The following is a 19,645-nucleotide window of genomic DNA, read 5'->3' on the forward strand; positions in this document are numbered from 1 at the left end:
TGGTACAATATAAAAATATATTTGGTTTTTGTCCCTGCTCCCTACACAGAACACTTAAAACTCTTGGAATTTCCCTAGTGATAGTGGTGTCTTTGTAATTCATAAGCCTCTTTTGATCATACTAGAGTTTATGCTAAAGAGGGGACTTTGTTTTGGGGACCCTTGATAATTCCTGGATGGAGCTGTCACCAGAAAGACCAAGTGATGAAAGGATTGGAACTTTCAGCTCCAATGACCTCCAGGAAAGAGAGAGAGGGGCTGGAGACTGAGCCCTATAAAAACCCTTAAAGCATGACAGCCAGAGAGTTTACGGGTTGTTGAACACATCAACTTGTTGGAGGGCAGTATGCCAGAGGACATGGAAGCTCTGTGTACTCCCCACTCCTGTATCTTGCCCTGTGCATCTCTTCCGTTTGGCTGTTCCTGCTTGCATCCTTTATAATACACTGGCAAACAAAAGGAAAGTGTTTTCCTGAGATCTGTGAGCCATTTTAGCAAATTATCAAACTCACAGAGGGGAGGTCGAGAGAACTCCTGATTCATAGCCAAGTATTGACTGGAGACATATTTAATATGTTTTTTGTTACCCAAACATTATTGACCAGAAACGTTTCAATTCTCCAACCAGTTGGTGCCTGGAGAACTGGTGAACTGGCTGGTGTTACACAGCACATCAGATAAAGAACATTTCCATCACTGTGGAAAGTTCTGTCAGACAATACTATAAGAGGGGAAAGAAAATCTAGTTTAGATCTGAATACTAGGAACCAGTCTTTAACTCAGTAGTGATTTAAAAATTCTGAAAACAGAAATCTGAGAAAAATAACTCAAATTAGAGTCTACCTTCCTGACAGATGTTAAGATCTAGAGATCATTTATTTCATAACTCAGCCCTCTCAGGACTGGACTTAATAATCTTCTTCCATTTAAGGGCAGAGAAGCTAAAGTACACTGTGGAAAAGTCAACTGCTCAAGTTACCAAATAAACCTACAGAAGTGCCCAGGATTAGAACTCGTGGAGTTTCCATCTAACGATTTGGCTCCCTGAGCTCTCCCTTCAAGCTTATCTCAGCACAGTTGTTAGACTGACAGATTCACTTGTAAACTGGCAGCTACGATCAGAGGCATCATCTGACAGGGTATGGATATAAGTGAGTTGAGGACTAACTGCTGGAAGCTGGCAGGCTTTTAATCCTCACACAGTCACCAAAGTGTCACATAAATGCTCAAGTAAGGATGGGACTTTCAGGTACTGGTGGCTATGGCAAGTACACTGACAAGAAAATCTGTCTTCAGATCTAAAGAGGTGCATACCATACAGGGATGAGGATTAGTTTCATGTCATTAAATCTTAGCCAACATGAAAGGAGAAATTTTATTACAGATTGCCGATTGCTAGCTTGGAAACTGGAGAAGGCAATGGCAACCCACTCCAGTACTCTTGCCTGGAAAATCCCATGGATGGAGGAGCCTGGTAGGCTGCAGTCCATGGGGTTGCGAAGAGTTGGACACGACTGAGCAACTTCACTTTCCCTTTTCATTTTCATGCATTGGAGAAGGAAATGGCGACCCACTCCAGTGTTCTTGCCTGGAGAATCCCAGGGAGGGGGGATCCTGGTGGGCTGCCATCTATGGGGTCACACAGAGTCAGACACGACTGAAGCGACTTAGCAGCAGCAGCTTGGAAACTACCAGTAAGCTATTTCTAATTAGCTAAGATGCAATTTGCAGCAGAGTAGTCTCCAAAGCTAAAGGCAAGGTCAGCTTTTATAAAACAACAAAAAAAATTTTTTTAACTACAAATAGCAAAAGTTCCTTAAAAAAAAATAATTTTATAGTATAGTTGATTTAGAAAGTTGTGTTTAATTTCTGCTGTACACAAACTGTGAAAGCTCTCTTTCCATCTCTCCTTTAGCAAACCAAGCTCCCCAGTGGTGACCATGGCTAATTTGTTGACTATTCTTTCAGACTTTCTTCTAAGTATACACAATGACATTTAAAATACATAAGTATATGTTGTTGTTCGTAAGTCACTAAGTTGTGTCCGACTCTTTTGTGATCCCATGGACCTTAGCCCAGCAGGCTCCTCTGTGCATGGGATTCTCCAGGCAAGAATGCTGGAGTGGGTTGACATTTCCTCCTCCAGGGGATCTTCCTGACCCAGGGACGGAACACAGCACTTGCATTAGCAGGTGGATTCTTTACCACTGAGTTACCTCAGAAGCCATAGGCATATGTGAACATGCCTTAAAAAGGGGAGAGGGAGATAAGCAATTTGGAGCGATTGATAATAGGTTATTGTCACATAAGCATGCTGATGCTCAGTCGTGTCCAACTCTTTGCAACCCCATGAACTGTAGCCCACCAGGCTCCTCTGTCTATGAGATTTCCCAGGCAAGACTACTGGAGTGGGTTGACATTTTCTCCTCCAAGGGATCTTCCCAACCCAGGGATTGAACCTGGCAGATTCTTTACCACTGTACCACCTGGGAAGCCCAATAATAGGTACAGAGTTTCTTTTGTATGACAAATATGGTATTAAACTAGATTGTGGTGATGGCTGCAAAATTCTGTGCCTATACTAAAAACTACTGAACTGTGCACTCTGAATGAAATGTAGATCTGTGAATTATATCTTAATAAAACTGTTAAAAATGTTATATAAATGGAACCATAAAACAGGTCATCTTTCAGGATTAGTTTTTTTCACACAGTATAATTCTCTGGAAATGAATCTAGATCATTGCGTATTTTGATACTTGATTCTCATTCCTTTGTATTGCAGAGCAGTATCCCATTGTATGGATATATCACAGTTATATTTTTAATCACTATCGAGAATGAGCATCTTCTAAGATATTTATTGTTCAACTGCTGTTTTTTCTCCTATGAATTATCCTTTCATATCCTTGGCCCCATTCCTACTTTCCTCTTTTCTATTAGTCCTGTGTCATATGGACTGCAAATTCTTTTTTCTCATTTAACTTTGCTTATGATGATGTTTGCAATTATGTTTTTTACTTTTATGTAGTCAAATATACTTCTAGATTGACTTTTATGTAGTCAAATACTCTTCTATATTTTCTCTTAATAATATATCTATGTACATCTTTTACATTAAGATCTTTAATACATCTGCATCAGGAGGCCTGGGTTCTAGTCCTGACCATGCTATAACCTAGCTCAAACATTCTGAGCAGGTCACCAGTCTATGGAATCTACTTAACACGATTATTTGGAGAAACAAATAAGATATAGATACAAAAATGATTCTCTAAAAATGTTCAATAGATCTATCAATTATGAAGAAAATTTACAGCATTTGATGTATATAAATTTGTACTGGTTACAATACTATTTCCTTTCCCTGTGCCACATACTAGAAAACTCACAATGCTGGTCTCAGAGAATAAGTAGCTTGCTCTCCCCCAAATCCTAAGTCCAAAGAGGTCAAGTGACTCAACCAGGATCACAGGAGAAATTTAGGGAAGAGTTACTTCTAGAAGTGAACACAAATGGTTATGCCCCCTGCCCTCCCCAGAAGTCAGAAAAACACCATTCTTCAGAGTTAAGGCTTCCTAAAAGTGAACTTTAATCAACTGTCTGTATTTGTATCTTTACACTAGAAACAAAAACAAACTACTATCTGAAAAAATTAGAGCTTATAATTAGAGGTGAAAGTAGACAGAGCCAAATGAGAGTGCTGAATTTCAAGTTATTGGTTCCCACCTTGCTTCCGACAGCCTGGGATTTTGATAAAGGCTCCATAGTCCGTGACCATAGCAACCTATAAAAACACAAAAAAAGAATCTTTATCACACAAATGAGCTCTCTCCTGTAGAATTTAACCTCATCTCTTTGAATTTCCACTTGGTACTGACTGCCTGTGTCTGTTGCAAAACTGCCTAAAAGTGATATTCTGTCAAACATTCTTTCTGTTCTTTTTGAGATTTAAACTGACAGGTATGTATGATTCTAATAAAAACACTGGTGAGACTGGAGTTATGTCAGATGATATGATGGTACTTGTTGTTCAGTCACTAAGTCATGTCCAACTCTTTGCGAGGCTTCTCTGTCCTTCACTATCTCCCTGAGTTTGCTCAAATTCATGTCCATTGAGTTTGTAATACCATCCAACCATCCCATCCTCTATCGTCCCCTTTTCCTCCTGCCCTCAATCTTCCCCAGCATCAGGGTCTTTTCCAGTGGGCCGGTTCATTGCAAGTACTGAAGCTTCAACTTCAAAATCAGTCCTTCCAGTGAAGGTTCATGGTTGATTTCCTTTAGGATTGACCGGTTTGATCTCCTTGCTCTCCAAGGGACTCTCAGGAGTCTTCTCCAACACCACAATTTGAAAGCATCAATTCTTTGGCTCTCAGCCTTCTTTATGGTCCAAGTCTCACATCCGTATAAAGTTATAGTTTATATTTCCTGGAACAGAGGTCCCCGATCCAAATAGAGAAGTTTAATAATTTGGGATGAATCATGTGAGGCATCTCTTTTTCCTAAACTTTGAACCAGTAAGACCATATAGCTTGCTCTGCTGCTGCTGCTGCTGCTGCTGCTAAGTCGCTTCAGTCATGTCCGACTCTGTGCTCTATTTCACTCCAACCCGGAGTCTTGGGTTTTATCAAGACAATTTTAAAAAAAGTCATTACACAGACAACAACTGACAGAACTTGAAAAGATATAATCAGACAAAGAGTTGTCTTTTGCAGAGTCGACCTAAAATGGAGAAGTAAGAGGCTTGATGTTAGTCACTCAGTCATGTTCCATTCTTTGTGACTCCATGGTCTATCACCAAAATTGATGCTTTCAAACTGTGGTGCTGAAGAAGACTCTTGAGAGTCCCTTAGACAGCAGGGAGATCAAACCAGTCAATCCTAAAGGAAATCAACCCTGATTATTCATTTGAAGGACTGATGCTGAAGTTAAACAGCCAACTCATTAGCAAAGACCCTGATGCTAGGAAACACTGGGGGCAAGAGGAGAAGGGGGCGACAGAGAATGAGATGATTGGATGGCATCACTGACCCAATGGACATGAGTTTGAGCAAACTCAGGGAGATAGTGAAGGACACGGAAGTCTGGTGCGTGGTGCAGTTCATGGGGTAGCAAAGAGTTAGACACAACTTAGCGACTGAATAACAACAACAAAAGAGGCTTGATGGATTTATGTAATATGCAGGCCATAGGTAACAGAAACATAAGGCCCAAAAGCCTTGTCAAAGAAATCATCATCTCAGACTCTACCTCCACTGCTTTCCTCCCCTCTATCCTCTAACCCCCTGCTTCCAATTGTGGATTGGGATTAAAGTTGCCACTATATACTGTATTTATCACTAAATTCATTATTATTTATAAAATATTCAATACAATGTTACACACATAAACTTTGTTCTTTCCAGTGACTTTAAACTTGGTTGTTTCATCTTGGGCAATCACTGTTTATGCTTAAACATAACTAAAACAAGGGGAAGGAAGAAGGGAAAGGGGAAGATAATTTTTGCTGCACCTCTATTCACTAACATATACTAAATACTCACTACATGCAAAACACTATTCAAAGTGCTTTACATAATCCTCATGACACCATATAATGTTGGATGGACTATTATTACTCTCATTTGATGGATGACAAAACTGATGCATGGAGAGACCAAGTGTTTGAATATACAATGTTCAAAGCTAATAAGTAGCAGAGCTGTAATTTGAATCCAGGGAGTTCTTAATGACACTACAGCTGCTCATGGGTTCCCTTTAACTATAAAACTGTTAACAGCCAAAAGCAATGTGACATTTGTTATCTTATCTGCTCCTGGAACAATCTTAGGAGTATATATAGTGGGCCCCCATGTTCCAGATGAGGCAAAACAGTTTAGATAAAGGAAGAGCCCAGGCTTTGAAATGAAAGATGTAGCTTCTAATCCCAGCTCGGCCACTTCTTACTTGTGGAATCTTGAACACAACTTGCTTTCCCATTTGTACTCACTTTGCTGCTGCAAATAACAAATCAGGTACTAATACCCGGCATCCAAAGTACATTCAATAAATTGTAGCTTTCTATTAATTTAAAGTCCAAAACACTGAAGCACAAAAATGTGAGTGACTACTGGAACCGCAAAACAATTAATTACCTTAGATACAGTAGGCACAGAACCTAGATCCTGTGACTCGTCGTAATCCAGTGCCTCATAGTTCACCAAATATTATCACTACTCACTTCAATGTTAGGATAGAAATAGATAAAAACTTCCACTCTCCTCATTCTTAAATGGGCACTTAAACTAACTGTCCAAGATATAGCATTAAGAATGGGTTAAGAACCAATATTTCTAAACTCCTGTTTTAAAATGACGAATATACTACGTTGGTGTAGAAACCAGGTATTCTCAAAGAAACAGGTCAATGAGGCAGATACTGTACTTAAAATCAAGGCAAGGTGGACTTTAGAGATTAGCTGATCCAATCCTGCCATTTTTCAAATGAAGAAAGTGAAGACCAGAGACATGAAGTACTTATCCAAGTTCACAAAGCACGTTGTTCTTTGTAAAAAGGGCTGCATGGATAAAGAAGATAAAACTTAATATTTTTAGCTACAATAAAAGAAAATCCCTTCTTCTTTCTGGACCAACTAAAGGCACCCTGGCTTTTGCCCCAGGGTTCTAGATAGAGGGCTGAAATGATTCATATTGTGTAACATCATTATTTAAGGGCATAATTATCTAAACAACTTAAAAGCAGTATCTGGAAACTGAAGCCCAAATCACCTTACTGCTGTAAAAACAGTATCACCTTTCAGTCCTGAAACTTCACTGTCACATTATGATCTTTTGTGGAAATATCATAACAGATCTTAATTTGGCCTATCCCAAAAGAGAAGGTTAATGTGCTCCAGAATGGATGCACTCAACTGTTTAGTTAGGAAAACACATTCCTGCCCATTTCTAACACCAGGTGTTTCCATCACTGTGTCTCTTAGGGTGCACTCAGACTTGAAATTAACAGAATGGCACCTGCCTTAGATGATTACACAGTCTGCCTGGTGTCCCAAGAACAATTAATCAAACAGCTCAGGGGAGAAAATTCAGTAATTATCTCAACTGAACTCAGGGCTTGGGTAAAATGAATTTACTATCTTCAGATTAGACATTGCATCAGCCTTAAAAGTAGTTATCCCCATAATGTGAACAAGGACTCTGAGGCTCAGAGACATAAGTTATCTGTCTAAAGTCACAAAGTTAGAAAGTATCAGGACCAAGTACAGAAGTTCTCTGACTTCTAGTCCAATGTTATTTTCAATTTACCAACACCAATCTTGCTTCAGCATTTCTTTGGCTATGGCTGGGTTAAGCCAAATTCCAAATCTCTTTGCTATGCTTGTATCCGCTACTATGCTTAATGGACTCTGACACCAAGATGCCTCTCAGAGGACAAGAGAAGGATGAATATTAGCTTGTCAGCAATCTTGTCAATGGGCCCCCCAACTATGCTGAGCCTGCTAAAAGAATCGCTAGAATATGGGGCACACCACCAGTTTCTTCAAAGGGAACTGATCCTAAAATGCTTAGATTCAAATTTAACGCAAACATTTATTTACCAAGCACTTGTATGCAAGATACAACATCACACACTATGAAATAAAAACAACATAAAAAAAAGAGATGCTCAGCCTATTTTTTAAAAAATTTGAATTAGTTACCAAGATACATGAGATAAACATAGCCTCTGTTCTCCAGTAATACACATTCTTGTGGAGAAGACAGACATATACACAAGAAACCATAGTACAAGATAGACTATAAATGTCATGATAGAGGTACAAACAGAGGATGGAAGAACAACTAAGTTTGCCATCTACCTTCCTCCTACACCACCCAATTCAACAAGAGTTCTCTTATGGACCTTTAGGTTCCACCACACATTGATGAACAACTGAACAAACCCAGCTGCAGATTTGGAGAACTTGATTTAGAACTTGCCATTTATTAACCATCAGGGCAATTATTTAACTTCTAAGAAGTTTCATTATCCATAAAATGGGATTAACAATTTCTTCAAAGAAAGTCAATGACACATAATGTGTGAAAGTGCTGACATACATCGGGTTTACAAATTTTTTTTGAATTTTAATGTAAATTCTGCTGCTGCTAAGTCGCTTCAGTCGTGTCCGACTCTGTGCGACCCCACAGACGGCAGCCCACCAGGTTCCACCATCCCTGGGATTCTCAAGGCAAGAACACTGGAGTGGGTTGCCATTTCCTTCTCCAGGGCATGAAAGTGAAAAGTGAAAGTGAAATCGCTCAGTTGTGTCTGACTCTTCGTGACCCCATGGACTGCAGCCCACCAGGCTCCTCCATCCATGAGATTTTCCAGGCAAGAGTACTGGAGTGGGGTGCCATCGCCTTCTCCGTTATTTACATTAATGGAAATACTTCTTTATAAATATTAGGCACTCAATAAATGTTTGCTGGATGAATATTCTGAAGTTTCTTCCTTTTAATTTATCATGAAATTGCTCTTTCTCTAATACCAGTCACTTCTAGGCATTTTTCAAAATGTGTTCCTGAAATATTAGAACTATAGTTCTAGTATTACAACTATAAAGTTCTTTCTGAACACTACTCTAGCCCATTCATCCTTGACCAATAAAATATAAAACCTACACTAATTCAAGCCTCATCTCATATAAAAAGATAAAGGTTAGAAGACACTTTATTACAAATCTGAGTCAGTTTGTAGAAAGAGCTCTTCTCCCTTTTGTGCAATACCTCACAAGTGAGGCCTTCATGATCAGAAAAATCAGTTTTATCTCCTGAGCTACAATTTCTTCTTTTTGAGCTCTAGTATCTCACTGACATCTGGGGATACCATATGCCCTAAAGAAAAAGGACAGAGGTTCTGAAGAGCAGTTGCTTGCTATTTATCAGAATGTTATCATCCTTTCTACCTTGACTTGTACATTACAAGTTGGAATCCACTTAATAGAAGTCTAGAACCACATTTATCTATAATCAACCAATAGTCACAAAGTCTGTCTTCAAAGGCCTCACATTATTAGGTGGTAAAACTTTTGTCAACTATCATAAAGAAAGTATGAATGCCATAAGAATGACATAGTTAAAATAGGTACTCATAAGACACTGAAAACAATCTCGTTTGCTTTATAAAAAGGGAGATAACATTAATGAATTGCTGTATCTCAGGCATTGTGTTTTCATACATGATAGTTTATTTAACTATCATCACAATCCTATGAAAGTTGTTTTTATCTCCATCTAACAAATGAGAAAACTGAGGCTCAAAGAAATTAAGTGACAACCTCAAAGATTACATAGTAAGTAAAAGAGGTAGGACTGGAATCCAGGTTTTGTATGGTTCCAAAGCCTCTGCTCTCTAAACAAATACAATGCCTTCTCCCTCAAAGGTTGATCATTCATTCAGTCATCAAGGTGTATTGAGCACCTTCCATTTTCTACTCACCTACCTGAGACTACACAACAGTGAACAGAACAAGCAGGGCCCTGACTTCATGGAGCTTAGCATCCTCTAAGGAATGTGAAGTCAAGTGGGCCTTAGAAAGCATCACTATGAACAAAGCCAGTGGAGGTGATGGAATTCCAGTTGAGCTATTTCAAATCCTTAAAGATGATGCTGTGAAAGTGCTGCACTCAATATGCCAGCAAATTTGGAAAACTCAGCAGTGGCCACAGGACTGGAAAAGGTCAGTTTTTATTCCAATCCCAAAGAAAGGCAATGCCAAAGAATGCTCAAACTACCACACAATTGCACTCATCTCACACGCTAGGAAAGTAATGCTAAAAATTCTCCAAGCCAGGTTTTAGCAATACGTGAACCATGAACTTCCAGATGTTCAAGCTGGTTTTAGAAAAGGCAGAGGAACCAGAGATCAAATTGCCAACATCCGCTGGATCATGGAAAAAGCAAGAGAGTTCCAGAAAAACTTCTATTTCTGCTTTATTGACAATGCCAAAGCCTTTGACTGTGTAGATCACAATAAACTGTGGAAAATTCTGAAAGACATGGAAATACCAGACCACCTGACCTGACCTGCCTCTTGAGAAATCTGTATGCAGGTCAGGAAGCAACAGTTAGAACTGGACATGGAACAACAGACTGGTTCCAAATAGGAAAAGGAGTACGTCACGGCTGTATATTGTCACCCTGCTTATTTAACTTCTATGCAGAGTACATCACGAGAAACGCTGGGCTGGAAGAAGCATTAGCTGGCATCAAGATTGCCGGGAGAAATATCAATAACCTCAGATATGCAGATGACACCACCCTTATGGCAGAAAATGAACAGGAACTCAAAAGCCTCTTGATGAAAGTAAAAGAGGACAGTGAAAAAGTTGGCTTAAAGCTCAACATTCAGAAAACTAAGATCATGGCATCTGGTCCCATCACTTCATGGGAAATAGATGGGGAAACAGTGGAAACTGTGTCAGACTTTATTTTTGGGGGAGCTCCAAAATCACTGCAGATGGTGACTGCAGCCATGAAATTAAAAGACGCTTACTCCTTGGAAGGAAAGTTATGACCAACCTAGACAGCATGTTAAAATGCAGAGACATTACTTTGCCAACAAAGGTCCGTCTAGTCAAGGCTATGGTTTTTCCAGTGGTCCTATATGGATGTGAGAGTTGGACTGTGAAGAAAGCTAAGCACTGAAGAATTGATGCTTTTGAACTGTGGTGTTGGCAAAGACTCTTGAGAGTCCCTTGGACTACAAGGAGGTCCAACCAGTCCATCCTAAAGGAGATCAGTCCTGGGTGTTCATTGGAAGGACTGATGCTAAAGCTGAAACTCCAATAATTTGGCCACCTCATGCAAAGAGTTGACTCATTGGAAAAGACCCTGATGCTGGGAGGGATTGGGGGCAGGGGGAGAAGGGGACGACAGAAGATGAGATGGCTGGATGGCATCACGGACTCAATGGACACGAGTTTGAGTAGACTCCGGGAGTTGTGATGGACAGGGAGACCTGGCGTGCTGCGATTCATGGTGTCGAAAAGAGTCGGACACGACTGAGCAACTGAACTGAACTGGATGAAGACAGACTTTACACAAGTACAAAATAAATATAAGGCAAGCCATTTATTTATGGTGGGAAAAAGATCTCTGAAGAGATGACATTTGGGCTGAGACCTAAAAAATGAGGAGTTGGTGAGAAAGCAGGATGGTTAGAGACAACTGCATGTACAAAAGTCCTGAGAAGGAAGCAGGCTTTAAGAATATTTGAAACTATAAAGAGACCAGAGTGACTAGACAAACAGTTGTTGTTGTTTTAGTCACGAATTCATGTCTTGACTCTTTTGCAACCCATGGACTGTAGCCAGCCAGCCTCCTCTGTCCATGGGATTTCCCAGGCAAGAATACTGGAGTGGGTTGCCATTTCCTTCTCCAGGGTATTCCCAACCCAGGGATTGAATCCGAGTTTCAAATCCCATGGACAGAAGAGCCTAGGGGACTACAGTCTATGGGGTCACAAAAAAGTTGGATACAACTTAGTGATTAAACAACAGCAACAACAAGACAATGAATAGAGTAGAACAAAACGACACCGCCAGAGTAAGCAGAAGCCAAGTTGGCTAAGGGTCATAAAAACAAATTTGGACATATTCAACTGTAGTGAGAAACCAAGAAGAGCTTCAAGAAAGCAGCTTGGTCCAATCTGTTTTTAAAATGACATTCTGGGCAATTTCCTGGTGGTCCAGTGGTTAGGACTCTAGGCTTTCACTCCCAAGGGCTCAGGTTCAATCCCTTGTCGGGGAATTATGATCCTGTGAGCTGTGCATTGTGGCCAACTAAATAAATAAAACGTTATTCTGGTTACAATGTGGAAAAACAGATTGGAAGGGAAGTACAAAAGAAGTAGAGAACCCAGGAAGGGCTAGGAAGAGATGGAAAACTTAAACTAATGGGGTGCCATAAGATGTCCGTATAGACACCAGAGACATATTTGGGAGGTAGAAAGATAGGACTTGCTAAAGACTGGAGAGAGAGGGAAAAAAAGATCAAATCAAGTAAAGAAATCAAGGATGTTGCCTGGATTTCTAGCATGGGTACCTGAATGAATAATGGGTGCTTTTGCTGAGACGGGAAAAATGAAAGAACAGATTTCTTGAGAAAATAAAAAATTCAGTTTAAAACATAAATTAGAGGGAGTTCCCGTTAGTCTAGTGGTTAGCATTCCAGGCTTTCACTGCAGTGGCCCAGGCTCAATCCCTAGTTGAGGAACGGCGATTCCACAAGCCATGAAGCATGACCAAAAAAAAAAAAAAAAAATCCCTTAAATCAGAGATGCTATGAGGTATCCAATGAAGATGTGTCAAGTCTGCAGTTAGAAGTCTGGAGCTTAGAGGAGGTACATGTGGGAGTCAGATGTTCTACTAGTACTCCCCATTTAAACTGTAACATTCAAGGCATTCTCAAGTATTCAGGAACTCCAAACCCCGCAGCTTTTCACCCTTAATTTATGCTTAATGTAAATGGTAGGATTTCAAAGACAAAAGAATATACCTCTCCTTGGAAAATAGTATAGAGAGCAGGCAAGTTCTCCATGGTCTCGGGTCTTCCTGAATTCATCCTTAATGCTCTATGGTTCCTCCATTTCTCTTCTGCTAAAGCTAATTGAAGTGTTCTGTCACAAAGAAATAAAACAAGCAACAATTAGAGACATATCCGTATAAACAAAAAAGTGTTGCTGATCTACACGTTCTCCCTACAGAATAATATCATTGGAGTTAACACCATGTACTTTTATTCAAACCTCTTTTGTCCACTGTAATTATGAGGAGTTTTGGAAACCTTGATCTTACTCCTTTTCAATTTGATACTTACCCAAGGCAATTAGCCTATTGTTTTTTGTTTTTTAATTGTTATTACTGCTATTCTTTTGCCAAACGAAGGCTTTTGGTGGGGGAGGGAAGCAATGAATGGACCTGTAAAAAAAAAAGGAATAATAATAGTAATAAGAGCTAACATTTATCAAGCACTTACTATGTTCAGGCTCTGTGCACATCCAATATCTCATTTAATCCTCAAAATTTTCAAGATGTAGGTTCAATTAATTATCATATACATGAATGAGATAACCGAGGCTTCCAGAGGTCAACTTAATAGGTCTATGTCAAAAACCCAGAAAATGGTGGAGTTAAATTTTGCCTGACATCACAGTCCATGCTTTTAACAATGATGCTGTGCTGTGCTCAGTCATTCAGTTGTGTCCGACTCTTTGTGACCTCATGGGCTGTAGCCCACCAGGCTCCTTGCCCATGGAATTTTCCAGGCAAGAATACTGGAACAGGTTGCCATTTCTTACTCCAAGGGATCTTCTCGACCCAGGGATCAAACCTGTGTCTCTTGCATTGACAGGCAGATTCCTTACCACGGTACCACCTGGAGAGCCCTTTTAAAAATGACACTAGGCACTGAAATGACTTCAAAAAGAGAGTATAGCTTACTTTTTTTCCCTAATGAAATTAAAAACATGCATGCTCATTTTAAAAGTTCATATAACACATTAATAATGAAGAAAAGAAAATCATCTTTAATTCAGCCTGATTTATATCCTTTCAGACTTTTTATATCTACAAGTGGGTTTTTTAATGGAATCATGAAACCATTAATTAATCTTAATTAGTAGCCATTTTCTTCTATATTTTAATAATTCATACACAAATACACACATCTTTTTAAAATGCCTATATAATAATCCCATTGCTGGATGCACTGAACTTATTTAATTATTTATGAATCATGTTAAAATGCAGATTGCAATTCAGTAGGTCTAGGGTGGTGCCCAAGAAAGGGCATTTCTAACAAGCTCCCCGGGTGATACTGATGCTGCCAGAGTATCAAGTCTCAGAACTCTGAAGTTGGAAGAGACCTTAGAGGTACTCTTGCTCAGCTTTCTGGTTTCAAACAGAGAAGAAACCAGCAACCTAGTGGCTCTTAACCATGGCTCTTTCAGGATAATTCGCTGCTGTGCCGTGTGCTGTGCTAAGTTGCTTCAATGGTAAGTCGGACTCTTTGAGACCCCATGGACTATAGCCCACCAGGCTCCTCTGTCCATGGGATTCTCCAGGCAAGAATACTAGAATGGACTGCCATGTCCTCCTCCTGGGGATATTCCCAACCCAGGGATCGAACTCGCGTCTCTTAGGTCTCCTGCATTGGCGAGGAGGTTCTTCACCACTTGCACCATCTAAGAAGCCCACAATACAGTATGATCAGTGCTTTAAAAAAAAACCAAGTGATTAGGTTCAAAGTATTAAGAAAACAAAGAGGCCACAAAGACTTGGACACGACTGAGTAATTTCACTCACTTACTCATTAAGAAAACAAAGAGAAGAGAGCCTGGGGGAAACAAGGACATTTGAAAGTTTAAAAGGTGACAAGTGAGTAGAACTTTAAGAATAAATGGAAGTCCTCTAGCAGAGAATACTGTTTGTTGGCCTCATAAGAGTGTCTGATTCTTTGTAACTCCCTATACATTAAGATTGCCGGGAGAAATATCAATAACCTCAGTTATGCAGATGACATCACCCTTATGGCAGAAAGCAAAGAAGAACTAAAGAGCCTCTTGATGAAAGTGAAAGAGGAAAGTGAAAAAGTTGGCTTAAAGCTCAACACTGAGAGAACTAAGATCGTGGCATCCGGTCCCATCACTTCATGGGAAATAGATGGGGAAACAGTGGAAACAGTGCCAGACTTTTTCTGGGCTCCAAAATCACTACAGATGGTGATTGCAGCCATGAAATTAAAAGACGCTTACTCCTTGCAAGGAAAGTTATGATCAACCTAGACAGCATATTAAAAAGCAGAGACATTACTTTGTCAACAAAGGTCCGTCTAGTCAAGGCTATGGTTTTTCCAGTGATCATGTATGGATGTGAGAGTTGGACTGTGAAGAAAGCTGAGCACCAAAGAATTGATGCTTTAGAACTTCGGTGTTGGAGAAGACTCCTGAGAGTCCCTTGGACTGCAAGGAGATCCAACCAGTCCATACTAAAGGACATCAGTCCTGGGTGTTCATTGGTAGGACTGATGTTGAAGCTGAAACTCCAATACTTTGGCCACCTGATGCGAAGAGCTGACTCATCTGAAAAGACCCTGATGCTGGGAAAGATTGAGGGCAGGAGGAGAAGGGGACGACGGAGGATGGGATGGTTGAATGGCATCATTGACTTAATGGACATGGGTTTGGGTGGACTCCAGGAGTTGGTGATGGACAGGGAGGCCTGGCATGCTGCGGTGCACGGGGTTGCAAAGAGTTGGACACGACTGAGCGGCTGAACCGGAGAAGGCAATGGCAAGCCACTCCAGTACTCTTGCCTAGAAAATCCCATAGATGGAGGAGCCTGGTAGGCTGCATTCCATGGGGTCGCTATGAGTCGGTCTCGACTGAGCAACTTCACTTTCACTTTCATGCAATGGAGAAGGAAATGGCAACCCACTCCAGTGTTCTTGCCTGGAGAATCCCAGGGACGGCAGAGCCTGGTGGGCTGCCGTCTATGGGGTCGCACAGAGTCCGACACGACTGAAGCGACTTAGCAGTAGCAGCAGCAGAGCAACTGAACTGATACATTAAGACCTGAAACTATTTTCCTTGAGTTTTCATAAGCAAGTTACTTCGTCTTCTCCTGAACCCTGAGCACACCCCCATACTTTCAGATGATTACTTCAGGTCCTTCTTTTGGAAACTCTTCCTGATTTACAATGACCATCCATTAACTGAACGGTCTCACTTAAAAATGAAAGAATATTCTGTCAGCCTTCCAAACCCTAGTTCTAAAACATTCCAATACCCAGGAACACGCCTGTCCTTGAATTCCATAAGACAACTCATGTCCTTTATAATAAACTTGCCCTTTTTTGTTTAGGTCAGCCAGAGGTGAGTTTTATTACTGATTTGTCAGTTCTTGAGAAATGGCTGATAAACAGCTTACATTTAAGCATCACAGCCTGATTGGATCCTGCCTCTTCCAATTTCCAAGCTATGCAGTCTCATCTCTAGTCCTTCCCTTCCCTCTGCCCAGCTTCCTCACCTCATATCCTAAAACAAAAGTTATTAACCTGAGGCCAATGACTCTATGAAGACACCTCAATTATCCCTTCAACTCTTGGGGCAGTACTGAGGTACAGACTCCATACAGGCATCAGCAGCTAGGACATCTAAATTAAATTCAAACAACCTATTCTATCAACTGTTCTTCTCTAAACAAAAGTCACAGAAAGAGCTATACAATCTTAAGTTATTTTTGACAGATTTTTGCCGTGATAAGAGTATGAACAGCTAAGTTTAAAGCTCTCCTATTTGCTCCTTTTTTAGAACAGTAGCTTGAGAAACCCTATGAAATTCTTCAAGCAGGAAACTGGGATGCATTTTTGAGAGAAATCTTATTATACAACAGTAACAGGCTTACAAAGATTTTTTTCAAATTATATTCTGCAGAAACCTAGGGTTTTATAATGGTTATTCAAAAGGAATCCAAACTGGAAAAGAAGTAGACCTGTCGCTGTTTGCAGATGACATGATACTATACATAGAAAATCCCGCCCTTTCCGGCCTTCAAGATGTCGAAGCGAGGACGTGGTGGGTCCTCTGGTGCGAAATTCCGGATTTCCTTGGGTCTTCCGGTTGGAGCCGTGATTAACTGTGCTGACAACACAGGAGCCAAAAATCTATATATCATCTCTGTGAAGGGGATCAAGGGACGATTGAATAGACTTCCTGCTGCTGGTGTGGGTGACATGGTGATGGCCACAGTCAAGAAAGGCAAACCAGAGCTCAGAAAGAAGGTACATCCAGCGGTGGTAATTCGACAACGAAAGTCATACCGGAGAAAAGATGGTGTGTTTCTTTACTTTGAAGATAATGCAGGGGTCATAGTAAACAATAAAGGCGAGATGAAAGGTTCCGCCATCACAGGACCAGTTGCAAAGGAATGTGCAGACTTGTGGCCCAGGATTGCATCCAACGCTGGCAGCATTGCATGATTCTTTGGTGTATTTGTAAAAAAAATAAAAATTATTTGCTCCCAAAAAAAAAAAAAAAAAGAAAATCCCGAAAACACTACCAGAAAACTTACTAGAGCTCATCAATGAATCTGGTCAAGTTGAAGGATACAAAATTAATATAAATACAAACTAATATACAGAAATCTGTTGTATGTCTATACACTAACAATGAAGGATCAGAAAGAGAAATTAAGGAAACAATTCCCTTTACAATCGCATCAAAAATAATAAAATACCTAGGGAAAAATCTACCTAAGGAGGCATGGTAGTTACCGAGAAGCTTCTCAATAACTCAAGTTCATCTTTAAAAAGTCTGTTCTGAGATATCTAGGGGCCTCAAAAAAGTAGGGCCTAGGCCAACCAACCAAAAGAGAGTCTCCATACTAAAGATGAGGGAGCACAAGCAAAAAAAAAATCAGAGTTAGGAGAGGTCCCACCCCAGCAGTTGGGAAGCAAGGAGCCTCGCCCCAGTAACTAAGTAGATGTTGATCATCTTTTTTTAAAAAACAAAAAAATGTTTTATTTATTTAATTTATGACTGGGTCATCCCTGCTGGGTCCGGGCTTGCTTTAGCTGTGGCAGAGGCTTCTCGCTGTGGTGGCTTTTCTATTGTGGAAGACCAGCCCTAGGGTGCTAGGCTTAGCTGCCCCACAGCATTCAGGAATTTAAGTTCCCAGACCAGGGATAGAACCCATGTTCCCTGCATCAACAGGCAAATTCTTAATCAGTGGACTACCAGGGAAGTCCTAAACACTCGATTATTGCTGATTCCTATTGCCCTCCCAGCTTTGGGATGTGTTATGGGAGTGGGGGGCGGTTTATAGGATGGGGCCTACTTTTAACAGTATATTCTGCTTTGATCTGGTTTACCTATCAAGCTTTTATGTAACATTTAATTTGGAAAAAAACATTTCTGTTGCTTTTAAAAAGTTTATAAAACATTGAGATAGATAATAAGACCAAATCTGTGGACTTAAAAGAGCTATTAAATTGACAAGGATTGAGGTACACCATTTGGAGTTGCCTTGCAATAGTTCTAAAGACAGAAAATCTCCCTTAATTGTTTCATTGACTGCTTTAAACAACTATAATAAATAAGGAAGCAATAGGGACCCAGTTATTCGCCACCTCCTTCCCAAAACAAAGGGCAGCAAGAAAAATACAGTGTGGGAATGGAAATGGGAATGGGAGGTGTAGCAGGGGAACGGTAGCCCAGAGTGAAGTTAGAGCCTATGCTGGGTGAAGAGGAAATTTGCGAAGAAGAGCAACCCAGTGCAGGGAGAAGCAGGATGATGAGTATGTCTGCACATTGGGGTAATCCAACGGGAAGTCAGTGCCCAAGGATGGAAGAGCAGGGCATGAGGGTTAGAGGTAGTTACGTAAGGCGAATTTTCTGATTTTAGAAGTTATATTATAGTTATACAATAGAATGTCCTTGTCTGTAGGAAAACTAATTCATGGGTGATGGGGCAACAGTCAGCAACTTGCAAGTGATTCATTAAAAAGTGTTTTTTGTACTGTACCTCCATAATTTTGTTAACTTTTCAGGCTTTTTTTCCATGTGCCTGCAATTGGGGAAAAAAATAACCACATCCTCTTCTCCTATCTCTCAAGCAATAAGAAGTTCATAGAATATTAAATTGGAAAGATACTATATGGCCACTTTGGAACTTCATTTCATGTGTCGCCTTACTGATCTGGCTCAAGATTACAAAACCATGAATGATGGAGATGGGATTCAAATCCTATTTACTAATTTTTTTTTCTTTTTTTTTCTAGATTGTGAAATTCTTCTAAGCATGCCCTTGTCTTGCACATCATCATATCCTTCAAATCGTCAGTGCTTACCACAGTATGGAGCACATAGAAAGGCTTAACTGTCAACTGAATTACTGACGTACTTAATTTTACTTGATTTTAAATTGTTAGTTAATTTATCAATTCAGCACCTTCATTGATGTTTATATGTCAGGCTCTGTGTTAGGCACTTCATAAACCTCCTTTCAATCCTTATAACAATTCGACAAAGTAGGTTCTCTGTTTTAAAGGAATGAAGTAACTTGTCCAAAATTCATAGCTAGCATAAGTCACTCAGTCCTATCTGACTCTTTGTGACCCCTGTAAACTGTAGCCTGCCAGGGTTCTCTGTCAATGGCATTCTCCGTGCAAGAATACTGGAGAGGGTTGCCATTTCCTTCTTTAGGGAATCTTCCCGACCCAGGGATCTAACCTAGGTCTCCTGCATTGCAGGTGGATTCTTTACCACCTGAACCACCAGGGAAGCCCCCAAATTCATAGCTTGAAAGACACAAACCTTAGGCCGTGCCAAGAGACACACATACTTGCTACTAAACCATCCTTTTCATCACCATCTCTGTCCTCAGAAACTTCCTAGTCATGTAAGGATAATGGTGACAATTACAATGCAGTATGATCAGTGCTTCAAAAAAGTGATTAGGTTCAAATTATTAAGAAAACAAGAAAGAGAAGAAGGGCCTGGGGGAAACAAGGAAGTTTAAAAGTTGAAATGGTGACAACTGAGTAGACCTTTAGTGATAAATGGAAGTCCTCTAGCAGAGAATACTGTTTGTTGACCTCA

At 40.3% G+C, this 19,645-nt stretch overlaps 2 protein-coding genes across 4 annotated transcripts in view; one reads left to right on the plus strand and one right to left on the minus strand.

Moving 5' to 3' along the window:
- ZCCHC17 (zinc finger CCHC-type containing 17) overlaps window positions 1–19,645 on the minus strand; it is a 52,198-nt gene that overhangs the window by 30,447 nt on the left and 2,106 nt on the right. For 2 of the 3 annotated variants that reach the window (XM_061389884.1, XM_061389876.1), the window contains exons 2-3: window positions 12,544–12,664; window positions 3,730–3,787 (exon numbers count right to left, since the gene is read on the minus strand). In XM_061389884.1, the coding sequence (XP_061245868.1) occupies window positions 3,730–3,787; window positions 12,544–12,609 (124 nt within the window). In that variant the 5' untranslated portion in view covers window positions 12,610–12,664. Of the gene's footprint in view, window positions 1–3,729; window positions 3,788–12,543; window positions 12,665–12,864; window positions 12,966–19,645 lie in introns of all 3 variants that reach the window. The other variant, XM_061389870.1, reaches the window with a different exon arrangement.
- On the plus strand, window positions 16,586–17,090 carry LOC133231523 (large ribosomal subunit protein uL14). Its single transcript, XM_061389917.1, has one exon. The coding sequence runs from the start codon at window positions 16,603–16,605 to the stop codon at window positions 17,023–17,025; it is 423 nt and encodes a 140-aa protein (XP_061245901.1). The 5' UTR covers window positions 16,586–16,602; the 3' UTR covers window positions 17,026–17,090.

Source organism: Bos javanicus, chromosome 2 (assembly GCF_032452875.1).
Source record: "Bos javanicus breed banteng chromosome 2, ARS-OSU_banteng_1.0, whole genome shotgun sequence".
In the NCBI taxonomy this organism is placed as follows: Eukaryota; Metazoa; Chordata; class Mammalia; order Artiodactyla; family Bovidae; genus Bos; species Bos javanicus.

Bases quoted from the DNA above. Each gene is read 5' to 3' on its own strand.
- LOC133231523 (XM_061389917.1), top strand. From the start codon at position 16,603: ATGTCGAAGCGAGGACGTGGTGGGTCCTCTGGTGCGAAATTCCGGATT.